Source organism: Dufourea novaeangliae, unplaced genomic scaffold (genome assembly GCF_001272555.1).
Source record: "Dufourea novaeangliae isolate 0120121106 unplaced genomic scaffold, ASM127255v1 scaffold493, whole genome shotgun sequence".
Classification (NCBI taxonomy): domain Eukaryota; kingdom Metazoa; phylum Arthropoda; class Insecta; order Hymenoptera; family Halictidae; genus Dufourea; species Dufourea novaeangliae.
In genome coordinates this window covers 106,394-132,796 of record NW_015374430.1, presented here as the reverse complement: position 1 = coordinate 132,796, position 26,403 = coordinate 106,394, and the positions used below count along the sequence as shown (strand labels likewise).

The 26,403-nt window shown below is 42.9% G+C and overlaps 1 protein-coding gene and 1 non-coding gene across 7 annotated transcripts in view; one reads left to right on the top strand and one right to left on the bottom strand.

Annotated features, from left to right (window-relative positions):
* The window catches only part of LOC107193114 (poly(rC)-binding protein 3), a 43,856-nt gene extending 19,229 nt beyond the window's left edge, over positions 1-24,627 (bottom strand). For 4 of the 6 annotated variants that reach the window (XM_015582511.1, XM_015582512.1, XM_015582507.1 and 1 more), the window contains exons 1-5: positions 24,459-24,627; positions 18,906-19,161; positions 8,331-8,387; positions 7,082-7,468; positions 5,330-5,734 (exon numbers count right to left, since the gene is read on the bottom strand). In XM_015582511.1, coding sequence (XP_015437997.1) covers positions 5,330-5,734; positions 7,082-7,468; positions 8,331-8,387; positions 18,906-18,986 — 930 coding nt within the window. In that variant the 5' untranslated portion in view covers positions 18,987-19,161; positions 24,459-24,627. The remainder of the gene's footprint in view (positions 1-5,329; positions 5,735-7,081; positions 7,469-8,330; positions 8,388-18,905; positions 19,162-24,458) is intronic. The other 2 variants (XM_015582509.1, XM_015582510.1) reach the window with 1 other exon arrangement.
* Trnaf-gaa lies at positions 18,296-18,368 on the top strand. Its single transcript has one exon. It is a non-coding gene; the product is annotated as a tRNA-Phe (tRNA).
* Positions 24,628-26,403: the final 1,776 nt, after the last annotated feature.

The following is a 26,403-nucleotide window of genomic DNA, read 5'->3' as shown; positions in this document are numbered from 1 at the left end:
GGCAGATAGAAAATGCAGAATCAATTGATTCGGCAAACGAGGCCTGCATGGCTCCCCTACCTCGTTGAACCACGAAAACAGTCTCGAACCTATGTGACCCGCTCGAACAACGACGCGTCGCAGAGCTCTCCACTCGTTGTCGCTTTGCGCAATTAAAATATTCGGTTCGACGGATGGCGGTGTAGTGATCGAAACGAGGAAAATTATTTTTTTTTTCTCTTTCTTCTAGCACGAGGAAAGTATGGATTCGTTATCGATGGAACTGGTGGGTCCAAATCGGTCGGGATTGGAGCAGCAAAATTTGTTAGAGAAATTGAAGTTACTTCGCTGAAACTACGTTTTCAAAAGACAATTGTTCGGATAATGAAGACAAAATTACATGTTCACCTGAGTGATTTATTATTAATCCGATTATTCTAAAACCACAGGGTACAATACTTCATATGCAAGATGCCTCAAAGAAACCGCGACACAGAAAATCTAGATGAAAAATACACAAAAGTGTCTTAACCATGGAAACCATTGGACGTTCGAACCTCCTATTTACCGAGGAACAATCTCATATTTATTGTCAACCATCACAAAACTATCAGGATGGCGTTTCACCGTGTTCACCGGCAGCGATGGGATCAAAACAGCTTCCAGATGTCTCGAGTCAAACATCGGGACTCGAGAAATCCCAAAATGTGTTGCAAGCGTGCAATCACCAAACGTCTTTCAGATTCTGGAGGTATTTAGAATTTAGGTATCTCCAGACTATCGCAAAGAAAACGTTCAGACTACCAAAGACTTTCAAGACTTCAAAGATCCTCTAGACATCCAGCTTAATCCGAAGACAGTTTGGTACTGAATAAAATCCAGGAACTTCCACTGAAAGATTCCAGGTTACCAAGTCAGACTACTCGCGAGCAACAGTATCGAAGTCCCACCACAACCCTGCCGGTCGAGTCGATTCAGAGGCTGGTAGCTAACCGATTCGATCATTTTGCAACAGGGATGGCTTTGGTAACACGCGACCGCCGGAGGATCCGAGTGACTCCGACGAAGCCATGACGAAGAATCCATCGTGCGACCCGTGATTAAGCGTTCATGCTAAAGCAGGCTCGATCATACGAGGAAAGAACTTCGCGAAGCTCTCTGGTGTCCCAGCGAAATTCTTTCCCCACCATTTGATGGACCACTATCTCCACGATGAATCGTACTGACCAAACCAGGTGGCTAGAAAATGGACTCTTGAACATCTTAACGTAGAAATCAGGAAAGAAATAAAAATTGACACGACATCGTTTCTGGTGCACATCGATAGAACGGAAACGCGACACCGTTTTCTAGATCCTCTTTAGCATTCAGGTCGTAGCAGTTCTGTTGTGTGGACTGGTTTTTCTTTCTGTCTAATACGATCTTCGTGAAGAATGTTCCCATGTTTTCATCGTAGAAACGAGCGACAAACAAGACTCGATGGTTTTTCGTTTGAATTTATTCAGGACCAGTGGCGTTGATTTTGTGAGCAGAGAAGAATCGATTAGAGTTAGGTTCGGCGATTCGAAGGGAGATCAAAGTTCTCCTGAATCACGAACGAGAGCAGAGTCCCGATAAAGGAAAATGCAGCGAATACCGTGAAACCTGACCGCAATTGAAGTAACTGAGACGCGAGTCGTTAAACTTCAACCACGATAAACAGGTTTCAATCGGCCACTTGACGTTTCATTATGCTGGACGATTTGCATAATACTCCGGTAATTTCAATCTCTCGGACGGTAGTAAATAAGAGCGCGACGGTCGTCTTTTCGAGCATGGACTACGGGAAATGAGTGATACTGAGAGAATATTACGGCGATCGTAAGTTCGAGACCACTGTTTATTTCTGATAGTTATGAAAGTCGGTTTTGAATTGTTCTCTAGACTCCTGGTGATTCTCTAATAATTCTTTCTTTTTGTACAAATTATTATTGCACTCTAATATTTACTTCTGTTCCACTTTTTTTCGTACATTAGTCTGTTGATTTTGAAACAGTTACTCTTGATTTGGAGATTTCTGTTATAATGAAGATTTTGATTATACGCACAGATATTTAATACTGATTATAATTGTCTATTTTATTAAATATGAAAATGTAGTGGTAGATAATACAGTCTCGAACTTATGACTGATAATATTCAGGATGTTTCATGAACTCCATCAAAAGTACTATAATTATTCATATATTTTTTTACTCCTAACGTTCTACTGAAATGGGAATATCTTGAACAGAGCTGATATAAAATGTAGCCGTGCAATTTAACTTCTTACTAATCTGAATAATTATTCTTCCAAAACAAAATTTTTAAACATTGAATGTACGAAAATATAGAAGAATAATTAGTTACAGTGCCTGTGTAAGGCAGACTGCTTCTATTAATTTCCTCCCATTCTCGTTTTGCCATTTAATACACTCATCATTATGAAAGTACCTCTAAATAATAAATAACATCAAGAACATCAACAACGTGTAAACATTCAGGAACAATTCCATCGAGTAAAATTCAAATTAAGCAAAATGTGTTTTATTAAATCGTACCACGATACTTCGTTATTCATTCGACGAACACAATGCAAACATTAAAAGGTACTCCATTCCGATTGAAGTTGTTCAATTAGCAATTCAATTACTAAATTCAAATACCAGCTTTAATTGCTCAGATTTAACTCGAATGGGTTCTCGTATGCAATGGAACCATCAACGAAGGAATTGAACTGAAAAAAGAAAAACGAAACACAGAATATTGCAAAGCACACAAAATATTGAAGAATTCGTAAACGGTACAGTTAACGAAACATCCTACAGAAATAAAAAAATAATCCTTTGAGGGAAGGTAATTGTCGCCCATAAATAAGTCCACAGCACGAAACGATCAGTTTGCAACGATTTCGAGTATTTCGATCGGTTTTCCGGCCGATTCGGGGAAAAACCGTACTAAAAACTAGTCGAATAAACGCTCGTGACCCCGGTGTCGTGCTTATCGCGCCGTTTTATACGATCGTGTATATTTCATGTCGCATGCAAACGCATTAATATCTCTGTGCTCCGTGAAGGACGACAAGCGAATTTTGTTTTCTTCTAAAAATTGTTCTTTTTTTTTCAGGCAATTTCAACCCACTACCAATCGCAAGCACAAAGAAAGGAAGGAGACGTAAAAACACCAAAGACCTCAGCTGGAGAGGGAGTACACATCAGAAGCGCTTTTGGTGAACATTTGAACGAAAAGAAAATAAAAATAGTAAGTAGCAGACTCAGAAAATAAAGTGGGGAGGTGGAGGGGGAACGAACAAAACCCAGAGACGGCCGTTACACGTATAAACAGACACGTGCGGATCACATGAAAAGCGAAGCACCATTACCCAACGCGCGTGACTTCCGGGAAGAAAATACATATATGCATTGATCTTTTCCGACCTAAGAATTCCTCGTACACCGTCGATCGACAGAAAAGTTACAGGTAACCTTTGTTGTCTGGCGATCGAAGACGGAAATTATAGAATTTTAAGAGAAACAATGAAAGGAGAATTTTGAATTTTTGAAGATTTAATCATTGTTGTAATATGACCGAGATAATACGTTAACCTTCAGAGAACAGGTTCTGTTCTCGACCATATATTTTTCATAGCGTTCTACTAAGACAAATAGAAAACCCCTCTGAAGCCCAAAAATAGGCTTCCCTTTCTCCACAGGTTAATTTCCAATGATTTTCAATATTCTACACAAATACAATTTCTATACAATTGTTGCAAACGTAATACCTCTATGTAATAATGATAGCATCCACGAGAGTTCAATCGCAAAAGTAAGAAATTTCAAGAGAATTCCTCGAGGATTCGAAGAAATGCAAAGTGTAATTTCTCGTGAAGTCGCGTGATTTGGGAATGTCGCCGACAACCGTGCAGCCTCGAGTTTCCTTTGGGTAAGGAGTGATAGTCGAGGTTTCCGTGTAACGTTGTTCCTCGACCGAGAGGAACGAAAAGCATTCGCTCGGCCGCGAAGGAAATCTCGTTTCCTCTCCACGGATGATTTACTCCCGAGGCTGCACGGGAACGTCGAGCGGAAAAGCCAAGGTGTTTAGGGTGCCGATGCATGTACGTGGACCAAGGGGTTTGTCGGACGGTGTGTGTAAAGGGGTTTTCTGGGACGGGGACCAGGTGGCCTGTACAACGAGGGGTGGAGAGAGCATTCCGGTACACGGGGGGCAAACATTCTACGGGACGTTGCGGCATTTGGTGAAAATTGGATATTCGACGGAGACGTTCCCGGGATAACCAACTGAACCGCGAAATATTGAAACTGTTGGATACCTGAGCTGTATACGGGACGTCTCGATGAACAAAGACTTCTAACCCATTTAATACTAGAACTACCAAACCCGTTATAATAATTACTGAAATTTTCATAGTTTTTTTAGACGAAAATTACAATGGTCAATTATTGCACGTCACTGTACAATAATTTTAAAAAAGCTTTGTAAAGTAGCTTCAAAAGAAACGTTAAAAATATTGTATAATTGCAATGTGCACTGCATCTGAGAAGGATAATTTAGTAATTTCTACTGTAAGTCGTCTTTCTACTAGAAATACCTATTCACTTAAAAACTCCCCACGAAAGTCTATCTAACCAGCGAATAAAAACCCCGCGAAACTCATTATTACACGAAAACAAAACCCCCACATCCCCGTGGTCTTCTCACCCCTAGGATACACCCTGCACAACAACCCCTCAACAATCTCCCTCCCCTCCGACAAAAAAAACCTCCAACAAAGTAAAAAAGAAAATAAAAGACCCCTTCCCACTCATCTCTCCATCCGCGATTCATCGAGCACCCGATCCGCAATCAAAGATGATTCAGCGGTTCCCGAAAAGTAGTGGCCCGAATCGGATCCTGGTCGAGTCAGAACGGCAAACAAAAGGTCCAGACTTCCACCAATTACCGCGATCGTCGGGGGATTGTGTAATCTGACTCGAGGAGCACGTAGAGTGTATGTATGTCTGTGTGTGTGTGTGTGTGTGTGTGTGTAGCAGGGCGGTGAATTGGTCAGGTACAGTGACGTTTTCGGAGATCGAGGGGACTAGGTTGTCATGGAGGATTCAGAGAGTAGTAAGTAAAGGGAAGAGGAGGCAAGAATAAATAGATCTGCTCTGTATACACGTGGTGATTTAGGGTTGTATATATATGTATGTGTGTGTGTGTGTGTGTACCGGGGGTTGGGGGTCTGGTGGTAAGTATCTCGTTCGAAGGGGGGTACAGGAAGAATTTTGAGGGGCGGGGTCCGGGGGTGGATCACGAAAAACAAAAGACTTACGGCGTCTGCCACGAGGTGTGCGGGCGGGAGGGCTGCCTGCAAGTGTCCACTCTTCAGCAGGGGGTCGGCGAGGCCTGCCACGCTGGCGTGTAAGGGGCTCGGGTGGAGAGGAAGATGTGGTGAGGTAAGGTGGGCCGTGGATAGGAGCGGTTGCCCGTGAGAAGCGGCGAAGGCCGAGGAGGAGGGGTGGGCCGCGAAGGGCGAAGTCGTCAAAGTTTGGGTGTTCAGCGAGGGCGGGGTGGGCCCGGCAGCGGGCGCGGACAATGGCAATACTGTACTTACGTCCGAGTGAGCGGGCACCGCGTAATTACCCTGGATGGTGTAGGCTTGCCCACCAGCCAGGATCACTGGCCCACTAACTTGGGGTTTGGGGCGATAAGGGATCGTGGCACCTTTGGGAGGGGACTGAAACAGAAAAGAACACACGCACGAGTGCGAATAGACTGATCTCCGTGGCCAATGAGCGTTGGTGACGGTGCGCGTTTCTGTCTTTCTTGTTTTTTTTTTCGCGCACACCGTCTTTCAGCGTTGATTGGTTCCAGGGTGTTGACTCGGTGTCTTTTTTTTTTCTTTTTTTCTTAAGAGACGTCACCCTTGATCTACGCTGTTATGGAGAATTGCAATTAGTGTCTGTCGCCAAAATTTATTTTCTTTCCTCTAAAAAAAAAAGATACTTAAGTTTTGCTAAATATGTATTATGCATTTTGCAAGCGAAGACTCGACTTTATAACTCTAGATATGCAAACAGAAGAATTGACTTCAAATCACCATTTAGAAATCTCGTTAATCGTTGTAAAATGAAGCTTGCTATAATTGAACAGTTATATGTGTTTCATTATTATTAAAATGTTGCCAATCAAATGGGGCGTTTTATCATTGAACCGATAACATGTCATTATTAAGTGTGATATCCTTATCAAATGGCAGCAAAACTGTTTCTGACTCATTTATTAATCATCACTAGGCGCGTGCAATGATTGACGAGATTCCTCGCTCAAATGCGTGCGATCGTGGATGTACCCAACAGGGGACGGTTCCTCATCGATAAAAAAGACGGACTGAAGTTTCATGAACCATTAAAATTAGGTCAGATATTATTTCTGTCTAACACTTGAATTTCATTTAATCGTATCAATAAATAGAAAATGTCCAAGATAAAAATACACAAGACAATAAAACATTGTGTATTCTACCTAGGTCTGTGCTGTTCAACATAAGCTTCAGGGTGTAGGGCCCTTTCCTCACTCTATCACCACTGCTACCCCTATTCTGCTCTTTATGTTAACAAATAGAATACAGCACGATGTAAAATGGTCACAGAAGCGTATAGAAAACAGCTTTACAGCTGTTAGATTATTCTAAGCCTCTAGATTCAATGGGGAGGACTCTTTATGTACTGCAGGCCCCCATCCACATTGCTAACAAAGGACAGCAGCAGTAGTAAAAGGCACAGAATTCAATGGTTCTTATACTTCTTGTCGTTCGCTTAATATTAGAGACAGAACTAGGGAGAGCCTAATTTACTAATGAATGATGCTTGGACATCACTGATCTAGACCCATCCGGGACTACCTCTTTGAGTAAGCATCTCTTTTAAAGAACCACATCTTTGAGAAACCGCCTTCCTATTTGGTATTCCAGGAATTGCAGCTAGGCTTTTATATAAAAACCTAAGTTCTAACGATTTCTAGACAAATGTCAGCGTTGACCAGGGTGACGTCGGCGAGAGGCCGTACTACCGGGTGTACGTACCTCTAGCATAACACAGCAGATGTGATATATGCACTGTGTGATGGCCTCGCTGGTGCCAGATATGGTAACAGTACGTTCCGTAGAATTGGGCAGCATTTCGGAGGCGACTTGAATCGAGGCACCGGTCACTTCGCGAATCTCCTTGATCTTCGATCCACCTTTACCGATAAGGGAGCCGCACTGGGACGCGGGCACGATCAGCCTGAGCGTGATCGGCGGTCTGGTCGCGCCACCGCCACCTTGGTTGTTGTCGTGGAACTGCGAGCACCATTCCTCGAACTTCTTGCATATTAACGTGAACGCTTTGAAGATCGCGTTCGTTGGCCCGGTGACGGTTACTATCCGCTCCTGGCAAGATCCATCGGAGATGTTGATCTTTGCACCAGACTGTAACAAACGAAGATGTGCCTGTGGTTAAGAAATCGTTTCGGCTCTGGAAAGTGACGTTTAACTTAACACGTTACAGCGCTACTGTTGTTTCGTGGGCAACTGTCTCAACAACGTCGACGTAGAAATATGTCCATATTATTCTTAGCTGGTAGAATAGCAGGAATAGATCTACCTGCTTCAGTACGTAGTACTGAGTAAGTGAACAGTTGGAGCTACTGTTTAGGGAATACTTCCAATGGTTGCAGAGATAAACTGTTACATTGTTGTTTATCGAATTAAATTGGGCCTGAATGATCTATTTCTTGCCTTAGAAGTTCTAGTAGTAGAAATATCTATTACTAGAGTATAATAAGCAATTGGTGTCAAATTACTTTATAAATTTCTATAATGAAAAATATAACAAAGAAATGTGGGATTCGACAGTGCACGAGAGTTAAACATGTGCTGGACATATTTCTTTGCTGACGTTCTTATTAAGCTTAATATTAACAACCTACGGATTAGGTGAGTAATCATGGGTTTAGAAGTTAGGCAATGTTTGTAAAAGGGAAAAGCTGTCCACTTGTACTTAAAAGATAATCTTCTGTAGCTTTCCAAAACTTTTTTGACCAGCAGAAACATTTCAAAAACTAGCAATACTTTGAGTGATCAATTAAGTGTATCTACTGATAATCAACCAGTGAACATTATTTCCAAACTAACAATAAATATTTCAACAAAGTAATCGAATTCATCGAACGTCTTCGGTCGATAAATATAGTATCATAAAACGAAGAGTAAATAAATTAAAACCTGTTCCAGGGACCATAAAGTTTTAAAGAATCTTAATAAGAAATAAATTAAGCCATCGATAACTTACCTCCTCGCGGAACCTTTTGACGATCTCTCCTTTCTTTCCAATGATACTTCCGACCTCCTGCAACAGACGACGACGTTACGTTATTACTCCATAACTTTTACGACATCCGAACGCAACAGGGATCATAAACTTTCGAACATACACCCGATTACGCGTATGAGTTATGCTATACTCCCGTGGTACCAGGGTGCGATACAGTAACCGGTCGTAAATACAGGTTGGCTTAGAGTCGGTTTAGTCTATCTTTTCAATAAATTAACGGATTTACGGTGCCTTGGTAACACGATAAATACCCGCTCCAGGTAATGTAATGGAGAATGGACCAATGTTTCGGAACTATGAGAAGCGATCCACACACACGCTGTGTAATTTCCATAGCCCGAAAAGCATTTGGGGGGAGAGAAGCCACTCGAAACGATCGCGCGTTCGAGCATCAACAGTATAAATACGCTAAATGTTCATCGGTCGGATGATGTGCGTGCTCTTGACACTCGGTAATCACTCGCTAGCACCCAATTATCCGGCTCAATATATGCGGGGATCCTCTTGTGAAATCGGTTCCGTCCGCTTATCGATGACCGATGGACGAGTGATTCTCGTGACGCGTATGTGCGGCGTTCATCTTGTCTATCACTTTTTACGCCCCCCGGGTACTATATACGGTGGACCACGATGGAACACTGTTGGATGGAAAAAATGTTTGCCCGTGATTCACCATCAGTCCAGACGTCATAAATAGATTTAATTAGTCTTTTCTTAACCGTTTACGCAAGTGTAGTGTAATCAAGGTAAATCATATTTTCTTAATGTCTCTTTGCCACCAGAACCAGAATTATTGTCAACTACCAAAATTATTCTTTCTTGGCACTAAATCGAAACGATACATAAGTCTACTTTACGACCATACGGAACGGCTTTCACCGAGATTAAGCAATTAAAGGATTCCCCATTCCAGCTCGTACCAGTGACGCAGACCCAATCGTTATTAAGGTGATCAATGTACCGAAGCGTCTGCTAATTTTCATAGGATCGCCGAGGAAGACGATGAGATCCGCTAATTTTCATAGGATCACCGAGGACGATCAGATTGCTAATTCCAGGACACAAAGGCGGTCTGGGCGGAACGGGAGGGCGAGTGATCCTCTCTCTTTGCGGAACTCGGCCGGAGACCGCATACGCTAGCGGGGAGGGCACGATGTGTGCGTCCGAGCCTATAATTAGTTGCGTGTTCCCCGTAGCTTGTGTCCAGCCAGATCTCGTGTCTTCCTTGACACGCTCTGACCCCACCGATAATGTCACCGCTTAGGCTTCTGGGCGAGCAGGTATGCGCGCTGGTGCGCTACCTCTAAACTTAGATATGGCGGTCGCACTCTCGGGCCTCGCCGACCGAGATGCCAGGCGTCTCGTTCCACCGGCAGAAGACGATGCCACGAACGCTCCACAGTATCGTGCTAAATTCTTGATTTCGCGACTGACAACGATCCAAGAGCCCCCATGCATCCCCCCACCCTTCTTCTAGCCGGGGCGTTTACATACGGCTAAATTCGAGCGTTCGAGATTATTGGACGCGTTTTGCTGCCTGTGACTTTCATGATTCGGGCGACTATTCTGTAATTGAGTCACAGCCATGGTACACAGTTTCGAAACAATAAGGAATTACGGGGATTTTATTGGACTGTTTGGTTTAGGTATTTATGACTCGTGATTAGACTGCGGACTTTATGCATTTATAGCGTTAGGGATTTCTAGGTGCGGCATTTATGAATTCGAAGGAGAAATACATACTGAAATGTATGCCAGACGTTTGGAAAGAAAGAATAAAATTAATAGAACACTTGAAAAATATACCAGAAGAAAATAGGAGAGTATATAAATTTCATGGAAAAACGGAATGAAATGGAAATAAAAAATGAATAAATACCGTTTATAGGTGTTACATTTTATTCACGGACACAAATAAGAGTGAACGGTCCCGGCTGGAAGTTTAATAAAACTGTGAAAGAAATGTCCTTATAAATTGAAATACTTTTCCGTGCAATTTCACGGCTTAATCGAGTCGCGGCCGTTCCACGATACAAGAGAAAATCGTTAAGTCTGAGTCGAGGCTTGCAACAGATCGGTAAATATGAAACTTTTCCAAGGAGGCGAACGCTGATTCTCCGCCGGGTAATTGCGTCGGTCTCAATGTCGCAGTTAATTAAAACGTTTAATGAGGGCAACGCCGCCGAACTAATTACTCTAAATCCCGTACAAACGTCTAATTCCGCCCGAGACCGCCGGAGCGCGATCAAACGACAGCGAATTTCATCTTTCGAAAATGTAAACCGGTTTGTCACGATTAATTCGACGACGTTTAAGTACGCGAAAAAAAAAGTCGAGAAGAACGTTAATTCGTTCGAGCTGAATGTGCAGGATGTTTCATTAACGGCAATGAGGAGTACCCCATTAACCTAAGAACTTAACCCTAGAACTACCAACCACGTCAAAATGACAGCTTACAGGTATCTTACTTTACAATTACTGAAGTTATAATAACGGATTTATCGTAGATTTCTGTATAGTATACTTCTGATTTAGTATGCATTCCACATGAGACTATATTACGCTAAATTGTATTATTACTAAATTGTACAAGTTAATTAATATACATTCACTGCTGGTAGGTCTATTCTTAACGTTCAAAAGGTCAGGTTAACGCTGGTGCTATCACCACGTATTCAATCAACTCTGAAAAGACACAGACCAAAATTAAATAAATCCGCCCCATCCAAAGAATCTCCTCCAATTAAACAGCCCCTTAAGGGTAGCGCTGGCAATATGCTCAGCGCCTTGGTCCCCCTGGCAACGCAGACGAAGCCCGACTGGGCTTTCTCGCGGATGAAGCGCGCACGGTACAACACTGTCTCTCAAAGGATCATCCCCCTTGTCCAGATATAGAAACCCTCGCATTTAGCAGTCCAAGAGAAAGAGAGAGCCCATCCTCTCGGGTGTTCACGAATCAACGGCGCATCGACCGGACCGCCGCGATCTCGAAAGTCCCCTCTTTTGTTCCTGCTGGTTCTATGTTCCCCTCGGGGTCGAAATAAATCGGGTACGTAGGATCCCGCGAAGGCGCCAAGCCCCGTAAATCATCGCGCGGAAGAGAGCCCTCCCCTTTGGCCAGGCTCGAAGCTGGACAACCGCGTCACCGTCGCTGAATCCTCCTTGGAGGCAAATATAGCTGGAACAAGAAGACGTCGACGGGGGCCGCGGCAGAGTGGAAAACCGCGGATGTCCCCTGGCCGGGGGCCAATTAGCGAGGTCATACACCACTATACAGTACCCTGCCATTGAATTATGACCGACCAGAGAATTGTAGAGAATTTTCTTTTTCCCCTAAATAAAACAAATTCAATTTGAGTTTTCGTACATTTTTATAATATACAGGGTGAACCACGAATAGTGATCAGTAGAGATTACTCTGTTATTAACAGTCCGATTGAAAATGTTTTTATCGGGTATGGTTTCAAGAGAGCTGTAACATGATTATAGCAAATTTTTTGTCACCTTCAATTTTTTTACGCCTATCTGTTAGACGATTCTACTCTATTAGGAATGCTTTGAATACATTTTTTAATCATTTCTTTCAGTCCATCATCATGTTGTTTCCACACTTCTTTAATAGGTTTCTTCAATTGAGCAACTGTAGTATGTTTCCGGCTATACACCTTTGATTTTATGTAAAACCAACTGTTCTTTTAGATCTTTTTACAACTGCTATTTTTTATGAATATGTACATGATTTACCACTTTCTGAGTTAGGGATGCACTCAACAGATGCATAATAAGGCCTTTCCCCCTAAAACAGACGAAGATATTCTGATGCTAATTAAATTACAAATATTCTTGGAAAATGCAATCGGTCATACTTCGATGGGGTACTGTATATCGTTGCTAGGCCGGGGATCCGCGGTGTAAATCCACCGCCACGATCCTCTATTTCACTATTTCAATACGGACGGAAGAAGGATCCATCGAAAAGAAAATTCGCCATCGGGCTTTGAATTATTTCAAGGAACAGACGTCGTACAGCACGATCCGCGAAGACGACCGGTTGGCCGACGGCCATGGCTCTGCTCCAGCCTACCCCCAGTCACTGGAATCCAACAGAAGTCCCTGAAAAGCCTGGATCCCCTATAGCCAGCCTAGAAAAGGAGGATGTTGGCTAGCTGCGCGTCTTTTCAACCGATGCCTGGTCGAACCACCTCCCTCTCCAGTCTACAGAGATATCTCTTCCACGTGGATCGAGCCGTTTACAGGGGGAGAAAAGGGTTCGCGAGATAGCCACGTGGGTGAAAAAAAAACCACAAGGAACATGGTAGCGACGGGACTCGTCGCGCGGAGAGATAAGACGAGGATAGTTGGACAGTGGCCAGATATTTGTGTCGATGGTAGCTGCGGTGTCGCGGAAACGACCGTGACATTGTAGAAATTGGGTAAAAATTATTGTGGGCGGGGGCATTAGTGTTTTCGACATGATTGATTTTGTTGTAATCTCTGTTGGTCTTTCTTTCATACATTCGATGCTGGAACTACCAGAATGTATGCCAATTTAATTTGTGTACTATATCAATACGTGTAATACACAATGCAATATAGCTTGGTATATTATAATATAAAGTATATAAGAAATTAGAGGTGAATAGAAATTCCGATGAAAATATCTCTAGAATTTTAATAATTGTGAAACAAAACATCTGGAATCCGTCATTTTAACGGGTTCGGCAGTTCCAGTGCTAAATAGGTATATAAAAGTCTAGGTACGGTTAGTGTTGAACGATCTATTACAGTTGCATTAAACGATTAAGTTCCTACCTACAAATAAGAAAGATCTGACGGTTCAAAAATCACGAGCACAAAGGGAAAACAGTGGATACGCCTGATGTAACAAGGAAGAAATAGATGAAAAAGGCGAAGGCACACTTGCGCGAGACGTCTGTTTGCCATTGAAAGGATAATGGAATCATGATAATTCGCATTGGACCAAACGATTGGCCGCGGGCCCTGGCCACTGTCCAGACTGTCCTACGGAGAGCTCGCCGGTGCATATTCTCCCCGCAGACATAATGCTTCTCCGGCCAAAAACGCGGCCAGACGTATTTATTTCACGCGAAAGGGTCCCTCCCCTGTATCCGTTTACTCGTTAGCCTTCCAAACGGACAATTTTGCAACACGCGAGACTCCTGACACTCCCATAAAAAAAAAACAAATATCGTCAGAATTCGCGTGATTCATTATGATTGACGTTTAGGAGACCGTTCGGAGCCCCTATGAGCTAAACGAGTCATTCACCGGGCAAAATAACCACCTCCAATTTTTAGGAATGTATTTGCGACTTAACGTATAAAATACGCAAAGTTAGTATATCAAAAAATCTAGATTACTGCAGAAAATTCCACCGACGCCCTAAAAAAAAAAAAGAGGGAAAATCCGAGGAAACCCGGACGGATGCCAGCCCTATCTCCATACAACTACAACATCCCGCTCGAGACGATCATCATCGCCACCATCGTTGAAACTACAAGCAGACAAGAACAAAAAAGAAAAGAAAAGGAAAAAATCCCCGTGCACACCCCATTCAAAGACGAAGACAAAGATGGAAAACGCCACCCACCCCGTCTGGCCGCGCGAAATGGAAGGAAAGATGAAGCTGTGTATGAGGGAGGAAAATGATGGCGGAAGAGGGAAGCCTCATCGACGTCGTCGTCGCCGGGGCATAAAAACGTGGGTGTAACGAGATTTGTCATGGAAGTACTTCCCGTGAGCGAGAAGACCGCCGTTGGAAGCCACGAGAGGGGTTGAGCGACGGGTTGTTCGCGGAAGAGTGAGAAAGGGAAACCCTCCAAGAGGGGTGGTCTCGTCGAGGGTGCCCGCCGATAGGATAAAGGGAGTCGGATGAACCGCCAACCCTGGGTAGAGCACTGTGTGCACCGGAGCATCATTCAGATATGCAGAAACGTGCAATAATTTTCGTGCTGCACTTCAGCACGAACCGGGTAGATATCGGATACGTGCGACCGCGCGGAGCGTCTGTGCTCCTTTCGGAGATCGGAGCAGGTACTTCTATCGAAACGTAAAATACCGGTATTTTCGGTTGTACCTTCGCCCTATATAAGCCCTGCCCTTATAGAACCCGAAAAAATATCGGTATTTATTTCGGTTTTCGGTAATACACGATATGTTAAAAAACTATTAGCCTCCATTGGCGTAATTAGGTAGGGGCCAGGTGGGCATGCCCCCCCGCCCCCCGTACAGAAATGATTGAAATATGTAAAAAAAAAACATTCGTCAGTTAGTAAAATCTTATTTAAAATCTTATTAGACTTTTTTAAACGTTTAATTTTACGAGGACACAATATTCTGCCAGTCGACTTTATTTTATAAAGTCACAGCTCTACTCGAAAGTTTCAATAACACACAATGCAGTCAGCAAAAGAAGATACTCGAACAGGGCCGTGGTGTGTGTCGGGGCTCGTTCAACGTCCGTGAAGGTACGATTAATAGCTAAGACGTCGGACATTAATTACCGGTGTTGCGACCATGCGCTGGCCCGCGACAATTAATTACCGATCTAGGCGAGGCTACGGGGCAGGTCGCGTCTCGAGACACGAACCAGCGAACTTCGACACCGTAATGGATCGTAATAGATCGCGAAATCGGCGAGATGCCGGTGGCGTAGTGGTTCCTCGTATCAATCCCCCGGGCGTGCGTCTGCCAAATGGTGCTTACGGTTACGCCGCGGAGTTTTCAGTTTAAAACGATCCCCTGCCACACACCGGAGTGGCGAAATTTCGTAACGACTACCGGTGATTTATTCATCGGCGAAAAAATAGAAATAGGCGGACACGGGGAAGGAAGTTCAAATTCTTGGCAGTGCAACAGATCCTAGGCGGATCGTCAAACGTCTTCTCTCTCACTCGGTGCCTTTGTGCCAGAGTACGGTATTACTTGACACAGAAGTGTTTCAAATATTAATTTCGATTTTACGGTGGAGGATGTGCCAATTACACGGACGACCTGAGGTAAGTAACTGTTTGGTGTGATGAATCGGTAATAGCATGGCGGTTATCGATTACTCCGGTGAAAGGTTCTGGAGGTGATGCTTTTATAGGTAGGTATGTTTCGAATGTATTTTTGATCGCTTGAGATTGGTATTGAAGTGACATGTGCATCTTCACTTTATTTTGCATAATTATTTATGCTATAAATAGGCAAAAACTAACGAATTTTAGATTATGCAACGGATATCTACGTAAATATATCTTTGCAAATAGCATGCCAAAGAAAGAGGAAGTGAGAAGAAGTTTAGTTCCTCTATTAAACGTTTTATCAGGTCGAAGATAAGATAAGACTTCCTGATATCGTAATTAATGTTTCGATTTCGTTATATTCGCCACGATTATAACTGCCATATACGCATAAAGTCCGTAGTGCACTAAGAAAAAACAATCTCACATGCAGAAAAGAATTTGTTTAATGATCATTAAGACTTCACCTCATTATCGAGGAGGTAACATCCTACGTCATATACAGCAATAGAATCACGAAACAATAAATTCACTTTGCTCACAGAACAACTATTCGAACACTACTTCTAAAAATCGAAAAGCATACTACACATATTACAAAATTTTGCTTATGAAGCACAAGATCGAATGCCACTTTTAAAAATCGAGAAACGTGACTATATAAATTATAGAAATGTCAAGAATGACGAATTTCCCACATAACTCACGACGAATCGTCAACAGACGAGAGACACCGTGCACCCAAACGAAAGCGGAAACGGTACGATAAAGCTTTCGTCGAATCGCGTGTTCTTTTCCAACGAACCCGTGAATATCACACACTTGCCCGCATATCCATGACCCGAGTCAATAATAAATCGGTTAGCTCGCGTGCCAAGAAGAGGACGCGCTTGGTGGTTCACCGTTTTATTTTATTTTCGACACGAGCCTCGACTCCTTCGGCCAGTCCTCCACCTCCTTCCAACATTTCTTATTTTCCAAACAGAACCGCCAAGTGGAAAGCCACGACCCGCCGCACAAGAAATTCCCAAAAATTTATTCATTTTTAGCTCGTTTACACCAGGCTCCCTCCTTAAAGTACGTTTTCCCCGCGACAGTAAAAGTCACAGGTTTCCTTGTCGTGATACTATAAGACAATATAAACCAATGTGACGACGCCGGAATATCTAATTTTCCACGACGACAAAAGTCATTACGTTTAGTGTCATCAGTCATGCCCGTAAAAGTTACGACTTACTGTCACGTGAAAACGTACCTTTACCCCGAATCCACGCGTTGAAATCTCCAGGCTCTTCGATATTCGTTTCTGAAGCGCCCACGCCACTTAACTTGCAATATTATCCACGGGAACAAGAACAAAAAAAAAAAAAAAGAGGGAAGAGAGAGATCATGATGAAAGGATATGCATTCACATCCGGCCCGGTGGTTTTATTGCGAGCAAAACCCGGCACGACAATGAAAAGCCGAGAACACAAACCGTATAAAACCCGTCCGGGGGGAGACGCAATTTTGCATTTTGAGCCGGCCTTTCATCAAACGGGACCCAGAGGGAAGAAGAGGGCTGGTCCTCAGACTGCGTGAAAATTGCGAACAAGACACAATAAACTGAATAAACGGAGGAAAGGGGACACGCGTCGCGGCCTGGTATACACGATGCGTTTAACGATAATGTGTCAAGGAAATAAATATTCCCCCTTTTTCCGTGATTTCTGATTTGGTTTGGCGAATAAAATGTTTTTTTCTTCTATGGAATAATCAGGATTGGGTTCAGTTTTGTCAAGGTGATATCAGTTTGGTAAAAAACCATTATTTGAAATGACTAGATTGGGGATTTTATGTATTTATAGAATATTAAACTCGTTTTTTGAATTACCCTGTGTACCAAGGATCGTAAGTGTGCCACGATACCGTCAAGAAGAGTATAGTGTGAGCGACAGACGGATCGACGAACGACACAGCTCAGATTTACAAGCGGAGTCGCGAGCCAAGAAGACACTATCCTCGTCCCTGGTGCTTCGACAATCACGGTTTTTATTTTGGACCGGCGCAGAAGGGCGGTATTTTCGTCGGACTTGAATTACCTTCCGAAAATAACCAAACTCTGCGCGTGTTAGCGGCTTCTTTGAATTTTGTAATTGATGGCCACTGTGTATCAACGCGTCTTGCAATCGATAATACTACTGCTGCATAACATGTCGCAATTTGACGAGGACTTACAAAAAAATTAGGGGGCATAACTGAGCAGTAATACCGTGTATCATCCAAAATGCATTTCTTTCATTTTACATGAATTACTGCGTGTACTAAATCCAAACGAGACTAGAATCAGGTATTTCTAATTAAATCCAACGTAGTTCAAACCACTGACCAAAATACACCACGAATATTATTTTCATACTCGGTCTTATTTATATATTAAAATTGCACTTTTGCTATTTCTGGCGCTGGGAGACCGTTCAAACCCCATGGTAATAATACCATCACCGCTTTCGGAACTTTAATGCGGGACGGAATGATAAATCAAGTGTTTTCGTGCAACGTTGTGCAATACCGTCACCTGATTTATATTTGCAATTTGTCTTCGACGTTAAATGGAATTGCGTTTGGTTGGTTAACCGCCGTGCACCGTGTACCCTTACGTAATTGTTGGACAATTGATTTGTCGTAAAAGTAGTCACGAAATTATTAATTATACTTCGGCTTTATTTTTTCTTTGTTCGCGTTAACCTTGAACATGTGGAAGCGGATTATTAATTTTCTCAAACAACAAACTAAAGTTAACTACACTGTGATGAAAATGATTTATTATTTTCAAGTATCAAATGTAATTAAATCACAAGAATTTTATCAGTCAGATAAGGTAGAACATGTCGAACCGATAAAAAGTATATTCCCACAGCCGAAATAGCTCAGTTGGGAGAGCGTTAGACTGAAGATCTAAATGTCCCCGGTTCAATCCCGGGTTTCGGCAAAACATTTTTTTTTACTTTTTTTTTTACAAATAAAAATTGGTACTGCGTGGGAAAGTTTCCAGATGACCGACAGACTGAAAATAAATCGCCGAACTGTTGAATTTTAATGTAATAAAATTGTTTAATCATAACACGGGTGTATAAAGTACTTTCAATCGGGAGTATTCAAATAAAAATGCAGTTGTGACATTATTGTAAACGATTATTAATGAATACTGTATTCGATTTATCTGTCTTGTTAATGTTATAACTACTAAACGTAAATTTCACAACTCTTCCTACCTTCGTACTACGACAACAACTGATTTTAGACTAAAAACATAAGAAAGTTCTTCTTATCTTAATACGATCTAGCACCTCTGTCTGGTGTGGTATCCCCAAACTTTCAACACCCCTGTATCATCAGGTGTCGAGAAACAACAGAGGGGGGAATCTGCCGTTTGGAAAATTAACAGGTGGTTCCCAAAGGGGCACGGGGTTAACGAACCAAGGAACCAGGCGTTAATCAATCAACACAACACAGGCTAGCCTCTTACCTTGCCCTGCATAATCAGGCGGATGGTCAGGGTGACCGAGGGGTCGTCGTTCAAGGCTGGTTTGGGATCCATACCGTCCATAACGAAGTCGCGGATTCTGTGATTACGATGGGAGGTTTTCTTCTCGAGATTTGCGGAGGGAAAGGGTGTGGAGGAGGATAAGGAGGACAGGGGAGAGGTTAGGCGAGTGACTTTGGCTGGAGGGGTCTCGGGGGACGTGCTTCTCAAACGCTCCCAGGTATGCTCAGTCCTTGCACTGCAATCAAAATATGTATATTAGTAATTGATCGATGGACACATTTAAGATATATACAGGGTGTCCCATTTAACACTAGAACTACCAAACAAGTCAAAATGACTTGTCAGTACACTCCTATAACGATGATTAAAATGTTATACCAATACATTTTCTAAGATCTTTGGAACTGTTATTACGATATAAAAGTGAAGAAATTCGTTAATTTACCCATTTGCATATTTTTAACCTGTCCCCTCTACCAACATGATAGAAATAGAAACACGTTCATCTTCGGTAATTCTAGTGTTAATATGAACCAATACAGGTGATCAAATGATATTTGCGGAGGAATAAATATTGCTGCAAAAATTGTCTTTTATGTGTGTTATGGTGACACAAGAAGTATAATCCCACCCAACTTCCAAACACCTTTTCCAGAAAATAATTAATTTCCAAATCGATTAATGAAACATACAAAATTCTAGCACCCGATTCTAAAACTGCTGAGATTTTCAAATCAGAATGCTTCGATCGACGTCCACGCAATTCATTCCGTTGCCCCAAGAACAAATTTCAGCGACACGGCCGACATCAAGAGTCCTTCGGGGACCAGAAAATAAACGTTACACGAGGTTGTTTCAGCCGAATGTTCCAAGGAACGCCAACCAACCAACGTCCAAGTAATCGGCGACAACTCGGCTGACAAAGGGGGGATCATCGGTTGTATTCCGCGTCACGGACAGGTGAACTCTATTTTCGCGGGAATGGCGGCACGCGTGGATCGTAAATGAACGCAACACGATCGTGAGATCACAACCGTGTCACGCGAATATCAGTAATGTAGGCGTGATGCACGACGTTCTGGGAACCGTGAGCTAGAGAAAGAAGACATGATACACGCTTAGTAAATATCCATAGCGTCTGAGCGTATTACGATTTTCCTCGGAACCTAATACACAAAGAAAATTCCGTTACACGGATTTGACGGTGGTATCTTCAACACGCGCGCACGTGTAAATCATCGGCTCTCTTGGTCCTTTGTTGCTTCTAACGAACCGCTTCCTCATTACGGGTGGAACAGCACGTGTATAGAAGCCACTTAAATATAACTTTCTATCACAAAAGAAGCTGGTACAGGACTTAAGCGATGGAAAAATCAGGTTGAATGAAGTCTTTATACGCGGAGTGCCATAATGTGGTAGTACGAAGGGATGATTCTTGGCCGTTGATGCCGTTGCAATTAGGGATTGTAAATTTACCGACTTTTTTAATTACCGGTAATAAAATTTCTAATTATCATGGACGTTTTGAACACGTGGTAATTATACAGAACATTAACATAACCACTGACACAAGTAAAAATTGGCACAATTGGACGATCAATAGTATAAAGTTCAGTGACGATGTCGTATAAAAAGCTTACATTGAATTAAGACGTTAAGAAGCGTGCACGCGAGTGTTTCCGATGCCGGAACATAGGTAAAGGGATTCATTGTTACGAAATGTTGGTCGTTCTAAGGAAACGAAGGCGTGACGCTTCTGGCTATGGCTTCGTCCGTTCAGTTTTCAGGTCATGCGATAAATACTTAAAAGTGCAACCGAGGTGTTTCGGTGGGGGACGCGAACAGCACACCGTTGCTTATTTTACTTTCATGCATCGAGTGCAATTATTCGAACTCCCGGGTTTAATGTTCATCGTCCGAATCAATGGTCAATGACACCTTGCTGTCTTGCTTTTCGTAGCGTTTCGAGCAGTTTTCCTTATTTACATCTTCGTTAATTACACTTTGCGGATGATTATTCTTTTAGATTTTAGATCGCTGGAATATTCTGAATCAACAATAAAAAAACTTCGAAAGCAAAATCTATCTAGAAGCAGGTTAAAGTTTTTTTAACCGAAACAATCGAAGTTGTAGGAAGGGGATCCCGTGTTCGTCGCTACGCCCCTTTCTCAACGCGTCCCCTTCCACTCCGCTCCAAAAAGTACGCCAGACGGGTTTCTTGCTCTGTCCGTTGCGAACGGTGCTTTCAGCTTTGCACACGTCTGGCTGCGTGTCGCGCACGTAGCACAGCAGCAGACACTTTGTTTCGACAAAGAGACACCGGTCCGCATGCTCTGCATACCGCATTATCAGACACAGGCGTTATCTCGACGGGATATTTTGTTTTTCTTCTTCCGTCGGTCGGGACGTGTATCGATCTGACGGTATCTGCATTTCGTACGGTCGCTGAATTTTACGTGCAATAATCCATCGAACTAGTCGCGAGATATCGCCATGATGGTTCACATGCATTATTGATCGACGTTGCAGTTCCTTTTTTAGATAAACTTACAAAACGTGCACTGTACACCGGGTACATATTTGAATCACAAATATTTTATTGAAGAAAATTATAATTATTCAAAATTATGTATATTGTTGACAGAAATTGCAATACCAGGGAAAAATCGAATAGAATTGGGTAGTTTGTTTGTACTAGAGTTGAGATAGGTTCCTGATATAATTCATGATTTGTTAATGGTACGATTTTTATACGACGTGTACTAGATTTTAAGAGTTTGATGACCCCTATGTATTTTATGTGCATTCTTGACTAGGTCTAGTCTACCTAGTTCTGCCCACATTCCTATCAAGTCTATATGTATATATTCTACTCTACTATCCTAAACTTCCTACTCCTGTTTGAATGGTACTCTCGTCGATCGAAGAATAATGAAATGTTAAATATTGTTCCTCCGTGAATTTCAGTATGTTTATATCTTGTTATATGAGTTTATTCCTTTCCAGAACACTTCGAAACTTGCAAATGCACAATATGTCAATATTTATCACCTCGTAAAATGCGCGAAATTCTACGTTTCGTTGAAGCGTGTGATATTTTTCCGATTCACGGAAATCCACATTTTTACACGACCTGTACAAACACTGACGCCGGGCGCGTTTACAATAACGGCGGGCCAACGTGGATCCCTAACTTAGCTTCTACCGATTGTTGCGAAACATACAGGAATGAAATTTATTGTTTACAAAGACAGCTGCTCGGTTCTTAATTAAATTTGGCAATATCCCGAGATTAATCTCCAATATTAACACCGCGGTGAAATCTCAATAATCCCGTAGGAAACAATGCGCCAGAGGCACGCGGTGATAAATATTGTCGCGGTTCGCCGCACAGTCAACCTTTTCAAATAGAAGTCGTGCCCGGTTAACGTAAATACATAGCCGTCTAAACTTTCATCGATTCCGTTGTTCATCGTCCACCAGACCGCCGCTAATTATGAAATATCTAAATTTCAAATTGAAAACCTCTGTTAACGCGAACGCACTATGTATATTTAGCCTCGCCTGTCTTTCTAATCGACCATACGTCTATACTGGCGACTGTGACCGTTTCGCTCCGCTGCTGTCCGCAATGCAATTGGACTGTGGAATTTAGTGCAATCCGCGTTCCGTTATATCTACGTTCAGCGTGTGTGTGCGCGCTAGCCTAACGACGGCAACGGTCGAATCGTTTAAACTATTCGCGATCCTCGCGCGGTCGTACTTCACCCCCCTCGACCGACGGTTCGTCATAAAACCGTCGTTTTTCGAACGGGACGCGACGGGTCGTTGCACCAGACATTGCGTAATGTTAATGGACGACCCGCCGCGACTAATTCGAGCAATCACAATCCATCTGTAATCCGCGCGATCCGGTACGCGAAATCGCAACGATTTGTCAATCCGCATTGTTCCCCCTTTACCGCGCGAGTCATGCTTCGATTTGAACCGAATATTAACGGACATAGAATGCGGAATCACGCAAGAAACTTACGATCGTACCACGCTATGAAAACATCGAACACGTTTCCCCCGTTCATGAAAACAAAAGGATACATGAGTGGGGGGAGGGGGGCAAACGGTAAGGTATGGGGTACCTGCAAAATTTTCTCTTTCACCCGACAATCCATTCGCAGCACTGCAAACAAACCGGGGCTCTTTATATAATACAGAGAACCGGCTTTTCCGTAAATGCAACGACCGACGAGTTTCACGGCGCGATAGTTACTCCGCTTTGCGTCGCGATCCCGTACACTACCAATTTAGAAGATACACCGTAATCCGGAAACGCTTGATTATGATTCCATTTTATACGCTCCCGTGAGATACATAGGTACAATGTTCTTTCGATAGACTGCGGCCACGCGTTCCCACGCGGAAATTTAAAACGGCCAATTACCGTCGCGCACTGTTTCGCGTCGATGGAAACCGAAAGGTAAACAATTACAAGGATATCGGAAGAGCCATTTGAAGGCGTAAGAGTGATGGTATATACTACATAGTATATAGCATCGTTCGCTTTCGGGATCAAAAAGCGTGCAGCGAAAAACAGCACTTGTTTCGTAGGACAGTAGCACGCGGCGGTATAATACGGAGTGTGTGTCCGACACAGTGTGTCGGATACGTGGAAAAAGGTAGGCAGATACAAGTCGACGACCAGAAGCGGTACAGTCACGAGAGAAAACTAATCGCGAGGGTAGAATGCCTCATCTCTCTTACACGCTCGGGGCCAGGCATTCATTCTCTCTACGTTATATCTCGCTCTGTATCTTTTCTCTCCCTCTTTCGTTAATATCCGGAGTAGGGGGAAAAGAACCGATCGTTCGATTTGCCAGCACCAGCTTCCTATCTTCCTCGTTGCTCGGCCTTTGTATTCAGTGTCCGTTTAAATTACGCAGTCGAATGTATTAGCGCCACGAAATACGAGATATTAACGAGTTTACCACGCGGCGACGAAAAACACTGCTTCACTTAGTCACTGTTGCGACCGTTTGACGATAAGATAATCGGGACACCATTGTATGCATGTAATATTCGTATCTACATAGAACACGCTCATCGCCTACGTATAACCGCGATGGAAAACGGGAAACGATTCTCGGTATCGGTTTCGCTTACAAACCTTCGACGGTCTCCGACCGAGTCGACATTGACGCGCGGCGCGTCACACCACGCTGCAAATCGTATCCCTTCCCGGCACCGTGTACGTGCTTTTTTTCCCCCCTTGTGCACACCTTGCACAAGACTGTGCGACACACACGATTCAGCTCGAAAACAACGGCGACGACGGTGCACGATTTACTTGTCGCCCGTTCGAACACGTAATTCACGATAGAATTCGGAAAAATCGTACGCGAACCGTAATAACGCCGGCGCGGCGTGTGCGCTATGGTGGCGCACCGTCGTTGTTCCTTCGTCGTGAACCGAGCGTCCCGAAGGGACGAAGTTCGCATTTTAATGGGGCGCGGCTGTATGAGAATAATTCTTAATTACCTAAATGCACTCCTTAATCATCGGGGATAGAACTGGCTCGCCTCATCGACGCACACTACACTCGATCCACAGAAACGGGGGGAAAGGAAGAAAAACACTACACTCTACGCGACACTGGAAAACTGCACCACCTCGGCGGAACGCGAACGAGTCTAGTTCGTTCTCTCTTACGTCCGGTCTCGCTCTATTCCGTCGATGCGCGGCGCTGCTGCGTGTACGACGTGCGCCGCTAACGCCCCCTCTCGATGTCTCCCGCTACCTCATTCAACGGCCGCACGTCATTGGCTGGCCAATAGCGTTCCTGCTTTACCATTCAACTGCTGACGCGGCGGTAAGTTTGAACGTTCTGTTGTTTCGAATTGAATGCAATCACTCGGGAATGACGTTGTTTTCAGAAGTAACGATTACTTTCTTAATCAAATGTTAGACAATTTATAAACAGAAGAGAATATATAGTGATAAAACTGTTAATAATTCGTGTTGGTATCAGAGCTGTTTCGTTTCTTATTATTTATAAATTTTAATTATAATTTAGGATGGAGGGACTATGGGTGAGTTCTTTAATGGAAAGTAGTTTAGAAATGAAGATAATTTCTCAGTGTAAAATTAGTAAAGAACTTATGTACAAGAGAATAAACAATAATTGTATGATTAAATGCATGTCTTACTAAACATATCAATAATACTATTGTTATATAATGTTCACCCAAGTTTCTGACCTATAAATGCATACAGTGATCAGGTTATCCATACAGGACACTTTAAAGAGCAATTAAATATTAATCGAATCTCTAGCGTTTTATCCTTTTAATATTTGCAGTTGCTGCGAGGGTATGTAGCTGCATCTAATAAGTAGTGCATCATCCTGTATACTAAAAATAATCTATTCTATGGATTAATGGTATCAATGAGAATTAATCAAAACGTGATTGCCAGAGATGCAACGCATCAAGGGATAATCAATTCAAATAAAATTATCGGAGCGCCCGATCAGCTTTAAAAGCCATTGCTTTCGAACAAAAGGTTAAACAAAAAACAATATTCATCAGATTATAACGTACAGTGATAACGCGACAGATGATTAAATTTCCATGTATTAGGCAATGTTTACCGCATTCGTTTACGCGAGAAGGAACAAATCGAGTTATCGTACGGTGCTTGTTAATTTAACATAATATCGCTCGTTCAAATAAACATCCGTATATGCAAATGCTCACTCCACCCGGCGATGGTATTCGCAAACAAACCATTGTGCCATCGAATGTTATTGAAAATCGCTTCTCTATGGCGTTAATTTCACCGACCGCTTCCGAAATTCGACTGAATCGACGATCCACACGTCGCTAGCCTAAAATCACCGATAATCGTCGCGAGCGTCCATAACGATCGTTTGTAAATCGCGCCCTACTACGGCAATCACCGCAATCAGTCGGCCAGTTAAAGCCGTTTCGCGAAACTATGAACGATCGTTAATCATTCCCACTACGCGTATCGATGACTGATTTCCGTTGGAAAACTCGACGGGGCCGTGTTTCTCCTACCTCTTGGTTCCTCGTAGTCATTCAACTTTTCTCCGTCAGTCGAAGGACAAGTCGACCGAAACGGATCGGCCATGTAAAAGTGAACGTCACCCGTGACAAACTTGATAATGAATGGCGGAACGAGTGGCTAAACAAAAGACAGACGTTTACGGACCAATGAGCACTCGTGACTAATTCTAAGAGACGAGTATTCTGTGTCATAATGAGAAATTCAGATTTTAGAATTATCATAATGAAACAATGTATGAGAAGAATCATTCGATCTCATTAAGTATTATGTCAATATAATGTCACAGGTCAATGGTATTTTGAAGTCCTGTTACTGAATTGTTATACGTACCATGCTTCAGTTTATTAGTACTGTGTCTATCTTTTTTAAGCACGAAAATTCGCAAATACAATGT